The following is a 24,750-nucleotide window of genomic DNA, read 5'->3' as shown; positions in this document are numbered from 1 at the left end:
CACTTTATCTCAAAATGCGCGAATGATTCATTTTTATTCACAACTGCACCTTAATCGATCTTTTACTTAATTTAAGATTATCAGGGATTCTGCCAGACCTCCCTAATTGTGGGGTGTCACTCCTTCAAATCAACTTTCTTTTCAAATTTAAATCGTCGAGCACATACTTCACCTTTAAAACTGTTTCTGTTGAAATCTTTTACTAAGATTGCAAAACTCTACTTCGGATTTACAATCCCTCCCTTCCCCTCCCAAAACAAAACCTTAACTGCGTGCAACATTGAAAACATACGTGCTGGTCAACACAACCTAGATTTCAGAAATCTAGGTGGTGTTGGCTGGTCCCGTGAAAGCGTCTTTCGTCGTTATCGGAGAATACCGGTATAAGAATGCTAGCCCGACCATGCTGAGAGATTTCCCTGAGTCACACTAGGTGAATGTTGAGTGGTACATTAAAATAAAGCAATGATCGTCATTTCTGTCCCCGGAGCGACATTAATTCTGAGATAACTGAGAAGTTGCAAAGTTTATATTGCTCGGAATTTCCATTGATTTCCATTAAATGTAATGCTTTTATAATCAATCCGGTTTATTTTTTCCAAAGAGATATAATCATTTAAGTTGCTCGTATTTGCAAAAATTTACTATGCTACTACTCAATTCATGTAAATGTTGTAAAATAATAATAATTCGCATTAATTACTAATAACATACCCTCTAATATTTTAGGAAGGTATATGCGAGAAGAAAGCATTTTTCCATTTGTAATTCGTAATATATTAAATTGGTTGCAAACTTGATGTCAAGCTCGTACTAATGTCTAAAGGACAAGTCGCAAGACTACATTACAGTGTTGAAGTCAGACATGTTTAAGGGGGGGGGGGGGGGCTGAGCCCTAGAATATCTATACATAGGCATTGAAATATTTGCTTTTTTCTGTTTATTTTTCTCGGAAGTAAAGTCTTAAAAACAAAGATTATTGTTTTTCTTTTTAAAAAAGGAAATTAGTTTCTTCTTTTGCCATCTGTTCTAATTAACAAACCGCGTTCTCGTATTAAGTCGAAGTTAAATAAAAACTTGGAAATTAGATATAAAATAACCAACCAAAATTAGATATAAAAGTAAATAACATGTAACATTCTATAACACTTTTCTTGGCACTAAAATGTTATTGATAAAAGATATTTAATTCAACTTACCTATTTATGCCTGCATTGAGATAAGCAGATATGAACAGCTGGTTGGCATGTATTCCGGTATCTCCAAGATAGTCACTTACATCAGTACAGACTCGACAAAATATATATATTTATATATATATATATATATATATATATATATATATATATATATATATATATATATATATATATATACTGTACACACCGATATGTTCACAAGCACACATATTCACATACACACACTATTATGTACATATAAACACTGTTATTATATACAAAACTCATCATCTCACGAACATTGTCTTCACGAGAGATTGGTGTTTAAAAAAACCAGTGTATCCAATGTTTTGGATCCAAGTCGGTTTCTTCTGTCGTTAAGAATATATCCAGCCTTTGAGAATATTCTTTCCGACGGAACAGAAGTGGCAGGGATACACAAATATTTGCAAGCCATTTCTGTAAGTTCTGGAAAGGTTTGCTTTTGTTTCCCCCAGAAAACAAAAGGATCACTTTTTCTGTCCATATAGGGCGTTCCTAAATACTGTCGGAGAATTATGCTTGCACTGCTGCTCACTACCGACGTGGTTTTCGTATGAGCCACTTTGTTATCAAAGTGAGCCCAAATCGAATTGGAAGCCTAGTTTGCGTCTCCTGCTGTGCGACGTACTCTGTTGCTGTTGATTTATTTGCTGAATCTGATTCTTCACAAAGTAAGATAAGTTCTTCACTTACCCACTTATATGCAGACTTAGCATTTTGCTCTATGCCAAATACTGTCTTTTTAATCGTGGATCTAAGTATGTAGCAATTGCTGCAGTTTTGCATGTCTCCATTGATCCCAACCTCGTAGCAATGCTATCTATCAGCAATGTCTGTAGACGTTTGCCTTCATCTGTCGTAGGCTTTATGTTCTTGATGGCGTGCTGCACTCCGCGTATAAGGGGAACGACCATCGATAATGTTGGATAAGAATCCCCAGATAACTCCACCGTCATCAGTTCTAGTGGTTTGAGGAGTGGAATGCAATCAATTATTCCGTTGCATCAATTGCACTGGGGGCTAAGGGGACAGAAGAGCAACAATGACTCCTTTACTGCAAGCAGTCTCTCCAACATTATTAACGTGGAATTACACCTGGTTGCAACGTCTTGTTTTAGCTTCAATTCAGCGTGTTTAAAGCTGCTCTGAACGCTACGAAGCTTTTCTGTAGCAACACAGCTTTGTTTGAAATACGTGACAAGCGCCCTACACTTCTTGACTAGGTCCTCCAACACTGCGGCTATACACTCGGTAGCTACGAGATTAAGCGTGTGTGCTACACACGGAATATGTGGTGCCTTTAAGTGATCTTTCACAGCATTGACCATGTTAGAACCATTGTCCGTGACAACGCCTACGACTTTATCGCGTATACCCCACTCATTCAGAATTTGAGTTATACGTTCAGCAATATTCGCCCCCGTATGCCTTTCTTGTATTTTTGTTCCTAAGACAAAAGATTTCATTTTTTGACTGTGTATGCAGTGAGCAGTAACAGTCAAAAATGATTTTGTGTTGTCGGAGGTCCATATGTCCGTAGTAATGGCAACATGTTGCACGGCACTTAAGACACTCTGCACTTCACTCTTCACTTCATTATATACACGCGGTAGTACCTGTGTAGTTAGCGTTTTCCGGCTAGGAGGATTATATCTAGGTTCGAGTTTTTTGGAATATGCCAAAAAAAAAAAAAAAAAAAAAAAAACTTTCTTTCCACGATAGAAAGTGGTTCGTAGTCTTTAGCGATCATTTTCACTAACTCCCTGTCAATTTGGGTGATTTGTTCCTCGGACAATTCGTTTTCCCCTTGTTAAACCAGAAAGTACCAATTGCAGCGGACGAGATTTTTTGCTTAACGACGGCTGTGCTTGTACCCTAACCGTTGGTGGACATGATGTTGAAGGTTGCACTGTAAGTGATCCTGATGGTTCCACTGTAGATGGCGTTGCTGGCTGTACAGTGACTGCTTCAAATGTCTCCGTATCCATCCGCTCCACTTCTTCAAGTAGTCGCATTGACGTGTGTATAGTTGGGTGTCTCCTGCTTAAATGTGTCTTCATATTGGTAGTATTACCGAAATACTTAAAATCTTGCTTACACAAATTACAAGTCACACTATTAGCGGACTTCTTTACAAAATTTTCCCACACTTTGGAGCGTTTTTGATTGCGATTCATTGTGAACCTCTCACAACACACCACTCGATTATTAGAAAATAACTCACGTGCAGAGTACGAAAATAATTCGCAAAAGAGTAATAATAATAATAATAATAATAATAATAATAATAATAATAATAATAATAATAATAATAATAATAATAATAATAATAATAATAAATAATTCGCAAAAAGTAACAATAATAATAAATAATTTGCAAAAGTAATAGTAATAATGATAAATACAAAGGCTCAACTGAAAATGAAACAATTTATAACGCAATAGAACTCACGAGACGGGGACACACACAAAATCCACGACCAAACGCACGAATTCTAAACTACTTACTAAATATATGTGACTAAAGTTGCTTGGAGGTTTCTTTATGATACTTGCAAAAGAAATAGCCAACAATGTCAAATGTTATAAATAGAACAGGTCATTGTTTGCCTGGGTCACAGGAAGCCCGAAAATCTGCTCTGCATATGGTTTTGCAGCGAGCAAAGTATGCTTTGATGTCGATCACGTACAACGAAAATTTCTGGTTAATGTGGAACCGAAACGAGATGTGAAGAAGAAGGGTTCAGGTATAAAGACATTTTCTATAATACAGTTGCTCTAAATTTCCAACTTTTGATTCACAGAAAATAAGCAGAAATCAAGAAGAAATGATACACTTGAAACCAGGAGTGTAATGCTAAATTTTTAAGTGGATATTCGCTTCAGCTGTAAAGAAACCTTTCGCTTACTATCCACTACCTGTCTTCAACATTGACGGGGAGGGTAAGACCGTCCCCATAAATCTTTTGTTAATCGATGCTCAAAATATTTATGAAGTTAAAAAACAATGTTGTGGAGGATCAGAGGAGCAGACATGTTATTGGGGAAGTTCCTTAGTTCCAATATTGGGAGGACGTTCCCCCTTGTCCCCAGGATTTGTGCCAGTATCTACAGCTGAGACAATCTTCCAGCATGAGGAGAGGGATATATTCTCCTCTGCCACTTCAATTTGTGTCCAAGTAGCAGGAGCGTAATTAATACAGATCGATGTGAACCTAAATGCGCCAGGACACTATGTTCAATTTGAAATATTAAAGAATACGATTTTTTTCTAAAAATGAAACAAGCAACATTAATTTCATCTCTTTCCTTTGTGGCGGTCGGGTACAAATCTCATTCCCCCCCCCCTAAAAACACATTTTAAATCGGATTATTGGGGGGCATGTACCACACCCCGAAGGACATCACCCGGGATTTGCGCCAGTGTGATTATCTCACAAAGGCTCGTACTGCTGCCTTTCTCATCCCTATTCCAGGAAGAGTAATCGCCGAGACATAAACTATCAGACATGACGGGCTGACGCCGAAGTTACAGGCTTTAATAACGAAAGATTTTTTTTTTTTTTTTTTAATGCGGAGAATATGATAACAAAGATTTAAATTTTGCTATTTTTATAACAATGTAACTAAATGGAACTTAATGTATAGGATAGTTTTAAATTGGCATAAATGATTTCAAAATAATGTAAATGACTGTTCTTTCATCTAATTGAAATAACTAACTAACTAACTCTATGGCCTATGGAACCCGGAGATTCAATGCCGCGTTCACAAAAGCTCTCCACTGACTTCTATCCTTAGCTAACTGCATCCAGTTTCTCACTTTGTATTCCAATTTCTGCGAGATCCATCTTAATATTGTCCTCCCATCTGCGCCTAGGTCTTCCTAATGGTCGTTTTCCGATTGGTCTTCCAGTCAAGACTTTTGAAATATACGTATTTTTATTACGTTTTTCTCCTATCAGTGACATTAGCGTCCAGATGTACAGTCAGCGACAAAGGTTCTTTCCCTTCGGTGAAATTTCTTTCGTTTATAAGTTTCAAACGAATTTACTAATTTGAGTAGTTTTTTTTTAATTTGCAGAAAATCACGCCATCTCTAATTTAGTGAAAACTGTACTCAAATCCTTTCCAAAGCTATTCGCAGAAGGAATTTTGATTAAAGGGAAAGAACTTTTGTCACTGACTGTACATCTCGAAGCATTTACTTCAAGCATGGTGTTTTGCCACTTGTATTCAATTCACCTTACGGTGTTACAAATTAAGTGTTTAAAAAATGTATATTTATTTATTTATTTTACCTTTTCCACATTCTCGTTTAGCAACTAGTATTCTTTATTCTTTCGCAGTGATTGATCTAGTCATTTTTTTTATTGAGAAATTAAATTAAAGAACTATTCTTGGCTTATACTTTCTCTCTCTTATAATTTATCTATTGTTGGTAATACTGTTGCCGTTGCGCCTGCGCAAGACTGCAAATTCGGGTAAAGAATTCGCTTCTTGAATCGAATACACCGAATACACTAAGCGCGGTGCCTAGCAGAAGTAAAAACTTGGTTTATTCATGTGTTCCCATCCGCCTTGACCTACTTGTCAACGTCTCCTACTGTTTGCAAAATTATCCCTTATTGTAAAGGCAGCAAGGTTCATTCTCGTGCAGTACAAGAAACAACAGTTCAATATCCAACCAATCCACTTCGCGCGTGAAAGAACCCTCCTCCTGAAATACTCTCTCTGTCTATCCCCATCTCTTTCCGTGAATTCGAATTCATCGAGTTCTTCAGAGTCCAGCTATCCGAATCCGAGTTCTCAGTGTGAGACGAGAGCTTGTAGAGTGAAAACGTAGTTTCAACCTAATCTTGTCTAATAAATTCAATAAATATTGTTGCACCTACTTTCTAACTATTTAGCCAATCAGCTATGAAAATTGATAAAGAATCACTACGAAATAATAAACAACTGTGTGTATTTGCACAGAAGCTTCCATGAAAAAGTTCGAATACTAATAATTTATTGAGATTTCTTCAATCATTTCCCCATAAATTCCTTAAGGTGATTATGAATGTGCAATATTAATTGATTCTCTCTCTCTCTCTCTCTCTCTCTCTCACACACACACACACACACACACATATATATATATATATATATATATATATATATATATATATATATATATATATATAGTGTATTCGTAGTATTCGAATTCGAATTCGATTCATTTGTACAGTATTCGAATACGTATTCGATTCGCTAAAGAATTCGATTCAGTCCATCACTAATTGGATGTAGTGGAAGGGGGTGAGTGGTATGTTGTAGATAAATAGAAAACGATAAATAGGAACAGGCTGTAGTGAAAGAGGAGTGAGTATCATATAAATGATAGTAATAAATTATACACAAGATAGGTTCCGGAAAACGCTCCGTGGGGGTGTGGGTGTGGATGTTTACGTGAATGTTGACCTTGCTTGATGGCACGTACACATGATTACAATTCTAGGAATTTTTTCTTGTTGATAAGAAGTGATTGAGTATTGCGTGCAACATAGTTGCGAGAATATTAAAATTCCATAGGAAGCTCTGTTTATTTAATGGACGCCATTTTGTTTTGACATAAACGCATAAATACTCGGTGTTAGGACTATGTTGTATGTATTTCGGTATGGCTCCTGTACGAAAGCTAGTGGTTGACGACGATAAAGAAACTTTGCTTTCTTCGCCATTGCCGCGGAAGAAATCGAAGGCTGAATCCCCGATGAAGTCTAACAGTTTGGATTCTGTAGAAGTTGTATATTTATCATCTTCTGAGGATGAGAGCGCAGAATCAATGGAAAAGAAAGAAAAGTGTGTAGAACTTGTATATCTGTTACCTTCGGATGAAGAAGAAGATGCATTATCAGATGAAACAGATATTGAAGGATTATTTTCACGAACACCATCCTCATCTCCATCGTTATCGAGAACATCACGGTTTTGGAGATTGAATTGCTGTTGTAGTAATTATAAAGTGGATATGAAGTGTATGAAATCGATTAAAGAGTGGGATACAGACAAAATTTTAATTTGCAGTGCTTGTGCTGAAGGGGTTGAGAACCAAATGGAACATGACTGTTTATGTCGACAGAAGAATTAGAAGAAAGAGCAGTGAGGATTTTAATGGATGTTGATATTGATGAAATTTTTTATACGTATGCGAAATTGCACGTAATTGGCATTTACACACAAGAAATTTTTAAGACTTATTTTGACCTACTTGAAGAAAGCAACGAAAAATTTATGAGTGAACTGATTGACATTTTTGAAAATGAAGACTAAAAGAAAGTATATGCGAAGTGAGTGTGTAAATATTATGTGTTAAATCTGCATGTACACTTTAGTGAGTGGATAACAATTTTTGAAAGATATGATAAAACCATATGTGAAGTTACTGTAAATAGTTACAAAATGATTTTTTTATATTAGTGGATGGTGAATATATTTGTGATATAATATTGCAGTTTTTGTTTTACTCTTTAATTCAACTGTAGTGAATCCTGAGAACATGGACGATTGTGTAGTTCAGTATTTATCCAATGAAATAACTCTTATTGATTTGTTTGAACAAAGACAGTGAAATCTCAAGTATAAACTTTAAACGCAAACCCGTGAATACTGAATTTGTTGGACAAATTAATTCATTTTTCTTGTAACGTAAACATGTGTTAATGAATACATTACTGACATACAAGATTTTAAGTTTTCAAATCATTATTCGTGAATTTTGTTTAACTGCATACGATGATACAGTAAATTTGCATTGCTTAAGAAAACCAACAGTAAAATATAATTTACTACCGTTAGGTTGTCAAAAACAAATTCAACATTACACTTATAAAGTTGGAATGATTTTAATACTTTCATTTAACTATATTAAATTCATGTAATATTATTATACTGTATCACACATACGTAATCTTGTATTTCAACTATGTAAACATGTAACTTTTTATTGCAAAGGTGCAGAAAAATTAATTTGCATTAGATAATGTTATTGATTTAGAAATGTCCATCATTAAACACATTGCATGCAAACGTATTTAATGATTTGTGTTCCTTTTATGAACAAAATATCAAACTTGAGAAAAAATCAGGATGTGCATTTCGTAATGCACAACAATTGTTTTTGGTGGACAGCATTAATTTTGCCTTTACAACCTTGTAACACTTTGCGATTTTATGTATGTAAATACTTTTGTTATTAAATGATTTTGTATATAAAGAAATAACCTCTTATTTTAGATAATTGTGTTGTTGTTTTTTATCAGGTAAAATGATGGCAAGTAATACATGTTTTATAATTATTTTCTTTTGCATTTACATATATTACTTGTTGTCTAGTATTGTTTCATATGTATGCATGATTTTAATTTTTTATTGTCTTTTTACATTTCAAGAAATTATTTAAACATGAACAAAAAGACTTACGTGCGAAATATTTCTGAAGAGAAGAAACACAGATTGTATAAGTTACACAGTATTTGAACTTGAAATATCCGGTAGAGCGAGAACACAAAATACATGTTTGTTTACTAGAGGGCAGCAGTTGTAACGAAAAGAAAGACAGCTTTTATACTACGTGTTATTTCGTGAGAATATTTTCTTGTTTGAAGACGTGCATTAGTTCAAGTATGAATTGTGCGTGTGAGAAATCAAGTATTGACATTAATTGTATTAAATTGGCTTAAATTAGCTGGATACCAAACAAAGTTTTTCTATGCAAAGAATGCTTTGATAATTTAAGGAATGACACTATTTGTACGTGTATTTTGAAAAGTAAACATGTGTTGGACTTGGAAGCTTTTAGTATTTTATCGAAAGATGATACGTGTAAGGAAATCATGAAAATATATAAGGAATCACATAATATTTATAGTAGTGTGGTGGATACATTAATAATTGGCAGGTCAGATAGTATAAGTGTATAAGGACATTGACTTAAGAATATCTTGCATTGCTTAAAACCAGACTTCCGTGTATACGCAGACTTCGCAACCAGGAAATATGTAAAACACTTAGTAAAAATTCAGAGTCAGGTATAAGGAAGTCTTGCTACAAGGAAGACAATTGAATCACCTACGAGGTAATTGTAACGATAGGAATTTAAAGTATTGCAAGCAATACGGAAGGTAGTTTTTGACCTACATGCAGAGCTCGAGGAGAGCAGTCTCGACTAAACTCCCGTTTCGGAAAAATCCCGCGATTCGACATCCAAGTCTCTATATTTTTAGTGATTGTAATCTCGACACTTCCATACCAAGACCGAAGTACTTCAACAGCAACCAGGTTAGTAGTTTCTCTTGAGATGTCTAAATTAAGCAATTATTAACAAAACCGAACTCAATTATTAACAAAACTAAAGTCAGTTAAATTAACTTAAGTTTAAACTGTAAATCCAATACTTTATGAGTGAAATAGGAAGATAGATAGTAGCCACACTGCCCATGCAAAGCCCTAAGCCGTTTATTAATCTAATTGTCATGAGAATCAAGAATAAATTATTTACTGATATATCTTAAGTGTATTTATTTAGCTGGTGGTCTGGTTCGCTATCATCGAACCCAGATTGACCGAATTACGGTAATATTAGCATCAAATGATTAACCACGATTATAAGTCATTAACACCGAACCAGACACCACAATAGGAAGGATTATATTCTTTTGCATTACAATTTTCATATACTTCATGAAAGCATTATATCTTTTATGTTAATGTACGATTGTGATTTTCCAAGAGAATTATTATTACATAAAGATTTTTACACGGAGCGTATAGGATTACAAATAATTAGTTTTTCTGTTTTGTAGAACAGCACATGCTTGTTGAACGCACGCGCATTTGTTAAAAGTTGTACGCATGCGCAGTTATTTTTATATTTGTAGGAACATTACTTAAGTGGAACAGTATTTGCGAAATTGTGTAGTAGACGAGTATTTGCTTGTGAGTGTATTTCCTCGAGAGAAAATGAAAAGAATCGTATTTTAATACAATCATCTGATTTAAAGAAACTGAAAATATTACATTGTAATGATGAAGTAATTCAACCGTTTAGAAGATGTTATAGATATGATGATGAAAATTGTTTTGAAAAAGGGTGTCCTAATTCACATATTGAAATTCCTGAATTAGACAAAATGAACTGTAAATGCAATCGTTTTAAAGTAAAAGAACTTTTTGAGAATTACAAACTGAAAGAACCACTACATTGTATTACTTGTTCATTAAGAATTTCATCATCATAAGAAATGGACAAAGATAACAGTGGTGTTTGGGAATAGGAGGAAGGACTCTTGTCATTTAAAAAGTGACCGTAGGCATGGGAATAGGCTGGACGGATGTCAATCAAAGAGTGTTGACGTGAAGTGATTAGTGCTAAGCGGGAATTTACTTTTAAGGGAGACTCCCTCTTGTTTTAACATGGCCGTCAATGAGTATTTCCAGTCTTGTTTCATTGAAGGAAAGATTTTTTGTTTTTATTGAGTGAATGATGTATAAATATACTAGTTTTAAAATAACATTGTTTAATCTAAGTATTTACGAACAGAATAGGGAATAAAAGAGACTACTAATGGCGTATTAGCGGCGGTTATATTATATTGTACATTTGCGAAATGAAATTTTTGAGTTTAACGGTATATTAAAGTAACTGAATGATAATGGGCGGAATGAATATGTGGGAGGACAGGGGAGAACACCGAGGAAACCCACGCACACGGAATTGTCCACCACAATTTATAAAATTCAAACCTCATGTTTGTCATGAAAATGTTCAAATAATTGGCGGGGGTTGGGATTGAAGCCGGGACAGCAAGCAGCAGAGGTGAACGATCTACCAGTTAGCCACCCCGACTCCTGATGCAATTTAAGTTACTATATTGTCGTGTTGGGTCATTATACTACGAAGAGCGTATATGCATGTTTGTATTTATGTTTGTGTGTTGGTCCGATCTTATGAATAGTAATAACGTAAGAATACATCTATATATTGTGAATGGAATAAAACAACATTTTACTTAACTAATGCTCACATGGCAGAACACACTGTCGGCTTAACACACTTTACGTTACGATAACTGATACTAATGTATGGTAGAAACTGCATACGTTGTTTTTGAATGAAAGAACACAGGACTTTACTTGATTTAGAGTAAACTGATTTTATATGTATGCGGAATATACTTTTGTGTACGACAAATAAATAAATAAATATGACGAATCGGTGTATGGAGCCCCACTTGTTTTGCGTGACCGCCATTTTTATTGAGTAAAAGTTAGCAGCGGAACGCGGAAATTCCGTGATGAAGCATATACGAGCCGCCTATGCCGCAATGCGGTGAAAAAACGCTGAAAAGATAAAAATATATTGGGTTTTGACGGCACCGTATTATGCTAAAACGTGCGTGGTAGATATTTGTGCAAATGGCCGCTTATAGTATGCAAAGCCGCAGATTGAAAAACAAAGATGGCCAAGTTTTATGCACACTGAATATTAATAAGAATAAATGACAACACCAATGGATGCTGTGCTATACAGAGTATACAATAATGCGTATGACTACAGAATGAGTAGTAAATGCAATGGGCGACAGCGGCAAGGCATGATATGTTATACATAGTGTACATTTTTACATACGGAAGCGCAAAATAGATGTTTAAGATAGACGCCCAGCGATCAATAAACGGAATGACATTGGGAAGGAATTTATGTTATACACAATATAGAATACTGCATATGAATGTGCAACTATGATCGAGAAGGTAGCAACATATTAAAATAAACGAACAAGGTTAGAAAACAGTACAATTCTTACGTAATGCGCTTACGGTGTTTTATATATATATATATATATATATATATATATATATATATAAGAGGTTACTTTACCCCGAGGAGTCGCGCATGGTTAAAAGAGCAGTTAGTGAACAAAAGTTTTATTGCGTGGACCTAAAGGAAAACAATAAGATTATATATTTAAGGGACAAGTTGATAGAAAGGTATATAAGGTAGATGGTCGCAGTGACCAGTAATGTATGCAACACAATTCTTTAGCACGGTCTTTAAGACCGTGAAACGAACTCTGAAGGTGGTAGACATAAAGCCTTATACGTGAAATTGAAATGACCACCGGGAATCAAACCCTGGTGTTACAAAGTATTACATACACTTGCAATATTTAGTGGAACGGTTTTCTGCTTAAAAGAGTAAACTATTGCTTATTTATTAGAGGAATATCATTAGTAACAATAAGAAAGAAGTAGAAGTTAACTTTGATTTTTTTTTTGTGCTAAGTAAATATAGTTGTAGCGATTTGTTCAACAGCAAAGCTATACGAGTCAAAATTACTGTAGCATTTGGAGAAAACATATGTATATTATCACTATAAGATAGGTGTACTTTTTAAAGTTTAATTTATATTTTGTGATAATAAAATTGGTATCTTTTTATTTCAGGAACAAGATGATGCCAAGCCTATGCACTACTGCATTCACCACTGAAGAATATTGTAAATAAAAAATAAAAAGAAGGGGAGAAAAAACGGCGTATTTTCTTTCCTACGCGTGCCCGAACAATAAAAGGATACAAAAATGGCACACATGTAATATATGTGTTAATCACACGTTAATAGAACTTTATGAAGAAGAAAAAAAGAGAGAAAGTGCTGAAAAATTAATTTGTGGCTTAAAATGGGACTTAGAGCGCAAGTATATAAGTGAAGTGATACAAGAAAAAGAAGAGGAAGAAACCAAAAAAAGAAGGAAAAGACAAGAAAAATAAATGGTGGAGGGAGAGGTAATTTTGGAACTCCCATAAAAACCTGTAAAAAGAAAGAACACTACAAAAGAAATGTATATAGAAAAAATAAACAAATAAAATAAAGAAAAATGAAAAGAAAGAAATTAGAATAGGACATTAGTTATAATTTAGTGTTTTATTCCATAATCATTCCTTGTCCTTTCGATTAGTATTGGATATTTGTTGCTGACAGTAAAGAAAAGATTTCTTGTGTTTGACAAGGGTTTCTCATTTTTTGACTTTAAGAGTAAAGGTGTTGAGACTTTCAAAACAAGTTTGAAGGGTGGAAAAGTTTGTCCCATAGTTCAAAAGCGATTATTTTCCCTCTCTTTATCACTGTTTGCTTGTTCTTTTTAGAAAGAGAACTTTAAGCCTGTGGCGATGGATTTTGCAGCACCTAAGGTATTGTATTGAAGTGGTTCAGGAAAATGGAAAGTAAAGAAATCACTTAGAGAATATTCTTTTTAGTAAAATAATTAACTAAATATGTGCGTTCTAGGAAACATCTGGTTTAACTTAAATATTTCCTTTAGGCGCTACTTTTTACTGCATACTTTTAAAATAAAGGACATTTACTTGATTTTCTCGAAGAGTTGCATGTTAAGGGGATCGAATAACTACAAGAATTTTATTTGAGAAATAAGACTGACCTTTTTTTTTTTTTTTTTTCATAAATTCAAGCGAGTGAAGATTAAATTATATTGACTTTACTTGTATCGTACGAAATGTGGTACTATTTACGGTCTAATGATTGTACAGTACCTATTTATTTTTATTAGAATAGAATCAAGAATTGTGGCTCTTATATTTTCTTGGAATTGGTATCGATAGTTATAAAACTCAATGCGTGAATTCATGAAAGAAAGGAAAAATATTGTGAAAATCTCAGTGTCTTACTTATATCGATATAATTTTAGCAGTACGCTCTTTGGTTAAATGAAGTCTTTAAATATCTAGTTTATTACTGTGTATATATATATTTTAAAATATTTGTTATTGATAATTTTGTATCTTTTTTCTTATAGGATGGACGGGTCAAAACCATCAACGTCGTTTGATCTCCTTAACACGTTTAATGAATTAAATGGGCTTTTATTTTCGATTGAAAATGATGAAAACATAGGAAAGACGAAGAAGACAGCGGAAAAGAACTCTCGTTTCCCAAAATTACAGTTTGTGGAATCACAAAAAAGGAAACGTCAAGAAGAAAAAGAAGACATATGGGAACTCTTACCACTAGGAGGGGATGCAAAAAGAAACGTGTTAATTGCGGTGAAAAGAGTTGAAGCCCTAGAACGTCTACGTTTAAAAAGAAAAATATAGAAAAGAAAAATGTGAATATTGAAAAAATAATAAAAAAAAAAAGAAAAGAAAGAATCAGCATTAATATTCTGCATAAGAATTTAAACCTACATAAGATGTTACTACTTTGTCCCAAGCTTTTTAACGACAAATAATTTGATTACTTCCTTCAGTGCACCCTATTCCTGTGACATCCATGGAAGCGAAGAGATTATTCTCTACATTCAATAGAATCAAGACTTTCTTGAGAAAAAGACACAAGTGAGGATAGATTGACAGCACTGGCGACGCTTTCCAATGAATAGGATCTACTCATAGACATCTTACATATTAACTAGCAAGTAATTGACAGATTTGATACAATGAAGGAGAACAAATTTTTTATTCAAGTAAAGTAGCAAACAGTACCTGTAATCTTTACACAGGCAAACAATATATACTTTTTTTTTTTTTTTTTTAAATCCCGAAGTGCGTTAACAACCCTGAACTTGTCGATTTGTAATTATTGTTTAAGCTCCTAGGCCAAACTTAAGTTATTCAACTGCAACACACACATTTTGGAAGTGCCATATGCTACTGCATAAAAGAGGAGGAGGTCGAAAAGATAAAAGCTGTCCTGCCTATTTTATAATTGCATCTTGATTTTATAATTGCTGTACATTGGTGTTTGAGTTTTGAGAATGCCATTTAATTTAGTCATTACGGACAATGAAACCACTGTTTGGTTTCCTTCCTTCTAAATCTTCACAAGCATTACTGCCATTTTCTTTTCTTTGAGGGGAGGGGGAGGTTTTATATGGTCGGATTTCGAACTTTTCTGTGTAACCGAAGTACAAGAGGGAGATAAAATGAAATTTTTAAATTTTACGTCATACTGTTATGCCGACTAGGCTAAAGGAGACGGTGATGATGAGAAATGAATGAAATGGTGGGATGAAGAAAGTGGGAGGAAATGGAAGAACCATGGGAAAGCCCACGCACACGGCGTTTGTCCACCACAAAATTCACTTGGCGCGTGGTGGGATCGAATCAGAAACCCCATGCACCGGGCCATTGCGGCCCCAAGAGGAAGAAAAGAAGACGGAGATGATAACATTTAACTATCATACACATAACTTCTGCCGATACATCGAATCTCCATTAAACTCTTTCCATGCTTGTCTTGTCGATGTTGACAGCTGACAGAGAATATTTAAAAAACAGGATTTAAAAAAATAATCTATAATAGTTTAATAAAGCAAGGTACGTACGTTTCAAGTTTAATGTCATGTAACAGTTAGTGAGAAAAATTCATGCCGAAGAAATTTTGAGTCTAACGGTAAGAGAGAATTTTGCGATGGCGAAAACCGTTAAATTATGTTCCGCCACTGAAGTAACTAGAGCCATTATTTTGAATACTCTTCCAAAAATGTCAATGTTCTCTATTGTGAATAATAGTATAATTTAAAAATAAATAAATAAAATAAAATAAAATTAAGACAAATTTTCAACAAGTGTTTTCGAAAAGGAAAATATGTTCATGAACGAGTAGAAAGTAACGCTGACCACGACTGCTCATACAGAGTGGCCCAAAAGTAGGTATACAGTCTCCTACTGATTGGTAATGACATTTTATATCATTTACTTATTGTTATCCATATAGGTATTGACTTAGTTTCTTCCCTTCGGAACAAACCGAAGCAAATAAATTCATTATCTTAATCAATTAAAATGTCATATTTGATAGATGCAGGTCTTATACCTACTTTTTGGCCACCCTGTGTATCAAAAAATGTTATTCTCTCTTGTCAATATTTTTCAATTAAATATAAGCATAATTGCTTCTTAATAACTACTAATTGATACGCTGGGATGCATATCGATTAGCAGTAAATAAAAATTGTCACACTCGAATTCTTTATTTACTGTTATTATTTACTTTTTGAAGTAAATCGCGTTCTCTATAGATACCAGTAATATGTATATCAATTGTCTTCTCTTGTTCCGGTTGTTTTTAAGAAAATAAGCTCTTCACGCTGACTAGAAAATATTTCTAACACAAATTTTGAAACCCAAAACAATTAACACACATCATGATAAAATATAATATGAAGTAGAAATAAATCATCTCACTGAATTGCAGACTGAACATCTCTAAATATTAATTCTACATTTGACACTTAATACCCTAATCAAACAGACAACAAATGTCGGTTACGGAGCCTAGGCTCAAAATTGTGCTTGGGGTATCTTCACGCAAATTAATTAGCGCCAGGTCCAAATTATGTATCTTCTAGTCATTTCCAGTTAACTATAAAAGAATTAACGATCATTTCACCAGAAAAAATATACCCACGCTTGGATACATTTCTAATGAAACATTTTATACTAATTTGAGGATATACATTAATGAAAGGCGGAAACATCCGAATTGTTTCACACAGCAGATCCTCTGTAGATGCGAATTCAGTAACACACAAAGTGAAAATGTGAATGGCTGGACGGGATTCAAACCCGGGATACACGGCATACTATGCCGATACGTTAACCACTACGCTAGACAGAACAGCATTACACTCTCTTATTCCTGAAGTCTGTGCTCTCCACTCAGACCACATGGCTTGTATCACAGCCTACTTGATGTGCTTGGACAATCCACTGTCCATATATTGAGGACACCTTTTGATGGTTGTAATTTCGTATATCGTCGGCGTTCAGGCAGAAGTCACTAACTCCAAAAAACACACGAATGGAGTTAGGTACTTCTTCCAGTACGATAACAATATACAAGGTAAAATATACGACACTTTGATACATATTAAGAGGCTAGATATACAATATGGCATTGTTATGCTAAGGATAACCACGCTTAGTATCACAATTTCACCTGCTATATCTAGTCAGACAATTTTAGAACGTCGTGTGTTTTACCTCGTGTATCGCTATTGTACTGGAAGAAGTACCTAACTCCATTCGTATGTTTTCTGGAGTTAGTGACCTCTGCCTGAACGCCGACGACGACATATTCATGAAAGAAAGAAACAACCGAATGACTTTTTTCTTTCCAACACCAGATCGTCTGTAGGTGCGAACACAATAAATTCGGTCGTATCTTCCTTTCATTAATATATACGAAAACAACCGTCAAAAGTTGTTCTCCATATATATGCACACTGGATTGTCCCAGCACAGCAGTTAGGCTGTAGTACAAGCCATGTGTGGTTGTTCTGGGAAGCGGACTGGGTTAACGTATTGGCATGGTATGCTGAAGATCCCGGGTTCGAGTCCCGGTCAAGCCATTCACTCTTTGTGTTATTGAATTCGCACCTACTGAGGATCTGATGGTTAAAAAAAAATGTGCATTCCTTTCATTAGCATATATGTTTAAAAAGTTTCTTTGCATTCAGAATCCTCAAATCAGTATAGATTTTTTTTTTTTTTTTTTGAGTTTTACGTCTCACGATTATGCCGGCTAGGCTATAGAAGACGGTGATGATCAATGAATGAAATGGTGGAATGAACAAAGTGGGAGGAAGCGGGAGAAACCTGAGGAAACCCACGCACACGGTGTTTATCCACCACGAAGTTCACTTGGCGGGAGCAGGGTTTGAACCCGGACCCCATGCACCAGAAATGAACGCTCTACCACTGAGCCACCGCGGCCCCGCCAAATCAGTATAGAAAGCGCAGTCAGAAATTTATCCAACGTGGGCTTCTTTTTACTAGTAGTCGTCAGTTCTTTAGGCTAAAAATATACAAACAACAGCTTCATCGATGGGATAAGCCCTTTCTATTCAGTTCATTCCTATTTTGATGATCACTTTTTTTTCTCAGTCATTTAGAAGCTAAAAATTTTTACAGTAGAAGTGGGGAATTTTGGCAAAACCATCGTAATTCACTGTATCACATTTTTGAAGTTAACTGGAAACAACGAAAGATAGAAAATCATATAATCGAAGACAGTACATAACCATGCAGTTGTTATCACATATTTTTCATATAGCCTACATCTTTCGTAGATTCTCGTATAATACTATATACGACTAAACTACTATTTATCGTCATTCCATATATAAATAACACAACAAATATAAAACCAAAGTTTTGTATTAAAATTAACATTTTCCGTACAATAAATTAAAACTGTACGTAGGCACCTTTGGTATATATATTTAAGTGTATATACACACCATAGTTACCGTAACAACACGCATATATATATATGTATAAAATATAAAGTAATATGGCAGTTTTATAACAAATATATCTGTATATATACACACATATATATAAATATGAATTTATAGGTCTTACATCTGATGCAGACACGCTCAAACTTCTCTTCGGGCCCAGGTCATTGAAGAAAAATCGCTGCTTATTGTTGAATCACAGAAGGTGGTTAACAAGTATTGTCTAGCACTATCCTATGATTTCGCATCGGTTACCTGTGTGTAGAAAAAAACGAGATATTCATATCAGATTTAGGACTTCTTCCGTATGTTCTACTTCACAAGTAGAGTGCGGTAACTGTTAGGAGTATATGTAACAATGTTAGGAGAAATCAATTAAAAACAACCTATTACAAAACATTTTAATTATTTCATATACAGTATATATAAGTACAAAATATTTTTCGTATACAAAATATCAAATGTATGAGAATAACATTTCTTGAATGCCATAAAAATTAGTTTTTCTCGATTTTCTCGAAAACTACGCATGATAATTTACCCTCAAACTGTTATTTTATTCAGCTCGATGTGATTTATCGACTAATACGAGAGTAAGTCAAAGATTATCCGCAATGTAGTTATAACATTTCTTACATTTTTTCATACTGACCCCTCTCCTCGTTTATTTTATTGTTATGCTATGAAAGTTTGATCCTAATTCCTCCATTCATCTTCCTTTTGTTGCAGATAGATCATGGCCACTCCATTAGAAGTTTGCACCAAAGAGAAACAACGAGCAGTAATCCGGTTTTTCTGGTCGGAAAGTGTATCAGGGGCCGCAATCCAACGAAGACTTTCGGCACAATACGGGAACAATGTCTTGCCGCAACAGAGTATGTACGAATGGACTGAAAAATTCAAAAATAGTCTCGAGCCGTAGATAGTCGTCCGGCTTCTTCCTCGTGCGTAACACTTGCGCGACCATTTTCGAATTTTTCATGATTTCATGAATAGATGGGCGCCCCTGATACGAGTATAGAAGTCAGTATGAACAATGTAATAAAAGTTATGATTTAGATAATTTTTGACTTACCCTTGTGTATGCCTCATCTGTGCCCAATATTACAATTAATATGTATGTATAAAAAAAAAGTACAGTCCAATTAAAACTACATTAGCTTATCTTCTGAGCAGTAAAACTGTTAAGAAGGTATTAGGGCCACTTGTAGATTGCCCATGAATCAAATTGTGCCACCGTTGCAAAATTGTCCCTTATCATTCTCAAAAGAAGACACAAGATGATTGCCCTGCTCTTCCCCTGTCTAACAGCACCCGAAGATCCTGACCTTCCAAGCTGTTAATTTTTACTTTTGTGCGAACTATACCACCACATCTACTGTTTGATACTCTCCGCATGTTTTAAATAATAATTCTAAGAAACTAGGACAAATTATAACGCTGAGAATACATGTTTTGTAAAATCTATGTGTGATATGACGCAAGTTACTGTGTCCTTGGTCCTGGCAGAATGAAGACATTTCTGACTTTTTTGTGATGACATTTCTTTTGTCACTAACTTCTGAAATGAAATTTCTGCTATTACGCACCGGAACTAAGAGACAGTGATTATGCTAAGGAATGAAACAGTGCACTGAAGAAAGTGGGAGAACTCCCGACAAAACCCAAGCACACGACGTTTGCTCACCACAAAAAGCACTTGGTGCGAGCTAGGATCGAACCAAGGACTCCATGCACCAGAGGTAAGCGCTCTACCACTGAACCACGTCCTCCCAATAACTTCTGAACTAGTAGATCAATTACAATACACATTTCACTAACTAAATATACAAAAAAAAAAGAAAAGAAAAAGAAAAAAGAAAAAAAGAAAGAAATTACTGATAAAAGAAATACTAAGTAATATATAAACTTTTAAACCTTTGGTAGGGAACGGCCCATGCTGAGAGTTATTGCTACACAATGATCTGTGAATTCGTCAACGCCACCAGATTCACGACCGTGTCGTGATTTGGAAACCACATTAATAGTAAGTCTTTCCTTTACCATAACTATGTTATAGAAGGATACAAAACAAACATTTAGCTCAAAGTACCTAACGGAAGATGTTATTAACATAATGATCACTTACAACACATCTTATTAATTTTATTCTAATGACAAGCAAGTTAGTCTATAAAGGACATGCATCATAAAATAGGATTGTTTCTAAATTATTTGTGTACATGGTCCTTTCATTTTTATCATTCTCCAGAGAGAGCTTTCAACGATAATGTGGGCCGTAGTTTGCCCATCACTGTCTTAAATCATTCACTACACACTCTTTGGTCTACAGTGTACTCCAGGCGACGGCAATTTTACTGAAGAGTGCACAGTAATCTCACCAATAATGTGACCTCTACGAAATGTGTGCGCTATATAACATCTTGAGATGGCTATAATTACCCAAGAATGATCAAGACCTTACGCTCCACGTCGCCCGTAATACACGAGAAATTTTGACATTTGATGGAAGTACAAGTGATTTGGACCCCACATTAAAAACTCACGTGTTTTGCGATGTATGGAATGAAAAAAATCTGTCTCACTGGCAGAGACCCTGAAAAATGGGATGTTAATTTATATATGCACAACCTTTCCGTGACTGAGAAACTGAAGGGGTAAAAAAAAGTTTTACATCCCACAGTTATGCCGGCTAGGCTAAAGGAGACAGTGATTATGAGAAATGAATCAAACGGTGGAATGAAGAAAGTGGGAAGAAACGGGAGAATCCAGAGATAACCCACGCACATGGGGTTTGTCTACCACAAAGCACACTTGGCGTGAACATACATCAGGAATCGCTCTTTCATTTGAGAATTAGGGACTTCCAAAAACGTGGAAAAATGAATTTTACAACTGTGTATCTCCGAGCTACTAGTCCAAGAGCTAAGACGGCATATTCCAGTTTTGGACTAAGTAACCAGCTCCACCCAAGAATGAAAATTTCAGAATCATTCAATGGCGACGCAAAGGTTTTGTTCGAAGGACGTGAAGGGATTCTTGGAAATTCTACTACGTAAAGACGATTGAAAATGAGTATGGGTTGATCAAATAGGAGCAAGAACCAACAATACGTTCATGGTAAGTAGTTAATTCAAATAATTTACAAATGGAAGATCTATGCAAAACTATGGCTGCATTATTTAACCAGTTCATGTTGTCCTATTTCGTGAAGATTAGTAAAAAGACTGGTTCTATTTCTAGCTAGATAGTTCTCAGCTCGTTATATAATAAAAATATACCATCTTAAAATAAAGCGATATCTCTAACAAGAAAGTCTGAAAAGGACTACCAAACCATCATACAATTACGAAAAGCTAAAGGAAGGGATTGACATACTGTATGTAACACTAATACGAGCAGAAAAATAGAAAAGCATTTACCTGGGCTTACGGAAGTTTGTCAGTAGCCCACGAGCACACTATGAGAGCGGTATGCATGATTGTCGAATGCTATATTGAGGTAAGTTTATATTGTGTGAAAATGTTCGGTGTAAGCTGCTGATATGTCAATTAAAGTGACACTATGGATGAATCATGGATTTTGAGAAGAGTATCTACAGTGCATCTTGCGATGCAAAGCACAGTGAGGTATGGATTATCGAAATACGTACTGCAAAGAGTGACAATATCAGCAAGAGAACAAAAGAATATTTGTACAGCTGTCCTTAGGAAAATGCCCCCATCCAACACCACTTTGCTACAATATAGAATTCACAAGGGCGGATCAGTAACTTATATATATATATATATATATATATATATATATATATATATATATATAAAACCCAAAGAGGTTCGTGTGAATCTTGTGGGATTGCCATGTGCCGAGCTTCCAGTAATAGCACTAAGCGAACACACGGCCATTCTATCGGCGAAGACACAGTTCGTAATAATCTGCGAATCTACCGTTGAACAATGTCAAACATGTTCAATATTTCATACGGTATAGTGAATGTGGTGGTGCATGACAAACTGATGATGAAGTGAAATCGGTTGTGTGCAGATGGTTATACTCCGAACAGACGGGCTTCTATGGACAGGGTATTTTGAAACCTTGTCACGATGAAGAAATGTGTTGAGAGACAGTGTCTGATGAAGCCAATATATTCAGTTAGTTGGGGAAACTGTTACACATATTTTTAAATAAACGTTGCTTCGTTCAGTGATTTGAAATTCTAAGTTTAAATGTGGAGGAAAGAATAACAAGAAATGAATTCCGGTATTCTTCGAACTCACTCAAATGGTGTTCAGAAGTGTTATATATATATATATATATATATATATATATATATATATATATATATATATATATATATATATATATATATATATATATTTGATTCCAAAGATGTATATCAACGTGTTAAGTACAATTAAGTCCTCTGTGTTTTGGTTCTACACAATTATGTACACCCATATCCAAAATGATTGTCGCATATCTATAACTGTCTTCTTGTAAGAATATAATTTGATAATGATTTTGCAAGGTACTTTTAATACTGATACTATGTGTATAATCGGGAAATGTATATTTGTGGTAAATTTTATAGGAAAAAAATGATAAATACGAAAATTAGAATGAGTAAAACAAAACGTTGCTAAATGGACAAGAAAGTTTTATTTTCGTTTTATTATTCTTATTTACTGCTCTTTTGACATGAAATTTGCCACATACATGTCTTTGCCGATTATACACATACTAACACTATAAGAAATACCGGGCGAATTGATTATCAAATTATATTCCTAGAACAACATATTTATAGACATGAGACAATAATTTTGGACATAACTATACGACAATCTTCCTTGAGGTTCTATACAGTATAGGATTAGAGAATAAGTCCGTGTTGCTTTCAATACACTGTTACGAGGTAGCTCTTTGCTACGGCTTGCAAGAACCATTTGGATTCCTTCATGAAATTTATTATAAACCAAAGCTCATCTGCAAATATAAACTAGGAAAATACAAAACCTTGACCCATCGAGTCTAGCAACCAAAGTTCACTTACGTTCTATTATTTTACTTACCGATAGCTGTTCTTTCATCTTTGATGTGTCATCTGTTCGATTGGTTTTCCACGCTAAATAAGTATTCCATACTATACTAACTAGTTGCTCAAAAAGTACTTGGAACTTAAGTGGAACAAAGCCAAAGTTTACTAACTGCACTGCCGGCCATAACTGAAACAACAATATACATTGAATTATATCACAAGAAATTAGGTTTATCTTTCTACAAGTTCAATATTATTATACTTCATGCTCAAAGTTAAGTTATTGTAGTTCATGTTGTTACAAAAAAAAAAAAAAAAAAAAAAAAAAAAACCCTAGGTATACGGCATTCTCGCAATGGGTGACCTACCCTATAGTTATGAGTGTGACCTGTTTAGTGTTTTGATGCACTTTTTGATTATATAACTTAACTCTAGAGGCAACTAAGAAGGTACTTGAATAAAATCATGTGAATATGGAAACCCAAAAGGAGCAGTACAATGAAATAAAATTGCATCTACTTGGGTCTGTTCCTTCGGCACAAATAAACCGGTCTAAGTTAAGTTTTTGTCATATAACAATATGAATGAACAACATAATTTATTATCATATAAATTATTGCTCATTTACTAATGGTTTCGGTGTCGAATATAGAAGTAGGAGGGGAGACAGTGACTAGTCTGGATACCTGGGTACTACTATTAGTAATTATGTGAAATGTGAACATGAAATAAAAGCAAGGATAGGAATGGCGAAAGAAGCTTTAGGACGAAGAAAGTACTATTTTGTGGGACCTTGAATAAAGAGTTGAGTAAAAGACTTATAAAATGCTTCGTGTGGAGTATTGTATTAGGGTGGGTCGTTTTGCCACTTTTTTTTCGGAACGAAATGTAATACCTGGCAAAAGTGGCCCACCAACATGGACATTATAGGTTTAGAGTTTTTCTCAATTCGGATAATATCTTCTGTGAGAACTATTGTCTCAAAGTTTCAAAATTTTACAGAAAATTACAAAAAATACCAAAATTGTTCATTATTTTTAGTTATGTTAAAGTAAACATTTTTATATATATATATATACATGCCATATGCTATGAAAACTGACATTCATGTCACAACATGCCAGTTATATGCCCCTGCGGTGGGATAGGGGTGCCTCCTCTGGGGCCGGAAAAGGGGGCAAATTCAAT

At 34.7% G+C, this 24,750-nt stretch overlaps 1 protein-coding gene across 2 annotated transcripts in view; it reads right to left on the bottom strand.

The window, feature by feature from the left end:
• Positions 1-12,132: 12,132 nt before the first annotated feature.
• LOC145693599 (mitochondrial inner membrane protein Mpv17-like) overlaps positions 12,133-24,750 on the bottom strand; it is a 45,771-nt gene continuing 33,153 nt past the window's right edge. For both annotated transcript variants that reach the window (XM_081769728.1, XM_081769729.1), the window contains exons 4-5: positions 23,597-23,749; positions 12,133-18,779 (exon numbers count right to left, since the gene is read on the bottom strand). In XM_081769728.1, the coding sequence (XP_081625854.1) occupies positions 18,759-18,779; positions 23,597-23,749 (174 nt within the window). In that variant the 3' untranslated portion in view covers positions 12,133-18,758. The remainder of the gene's footprint in view (positions 18,780-23,596; positions 23,750-24,750) is intronic.

The sequence above is a fragment of the Thermobia domestica genome, chromosome 8 (genome assembly GCF_964235325.1).
Source record: "Thermobia domestica chromosome 8, izTheDome1.hap1.1, whole genome shotgun sequence".
NCBI lineage: Eukaryota > Metazoa > Arthropoda > Insecta > Zygentoma > Lepismatidae > Thermobia > Thermobia domestica.
The sequence above is the reverse complement of the archived record's forward strand: the minus strand, read 5'-3'. Positions and strand labels throughout refer to the sequence as shown.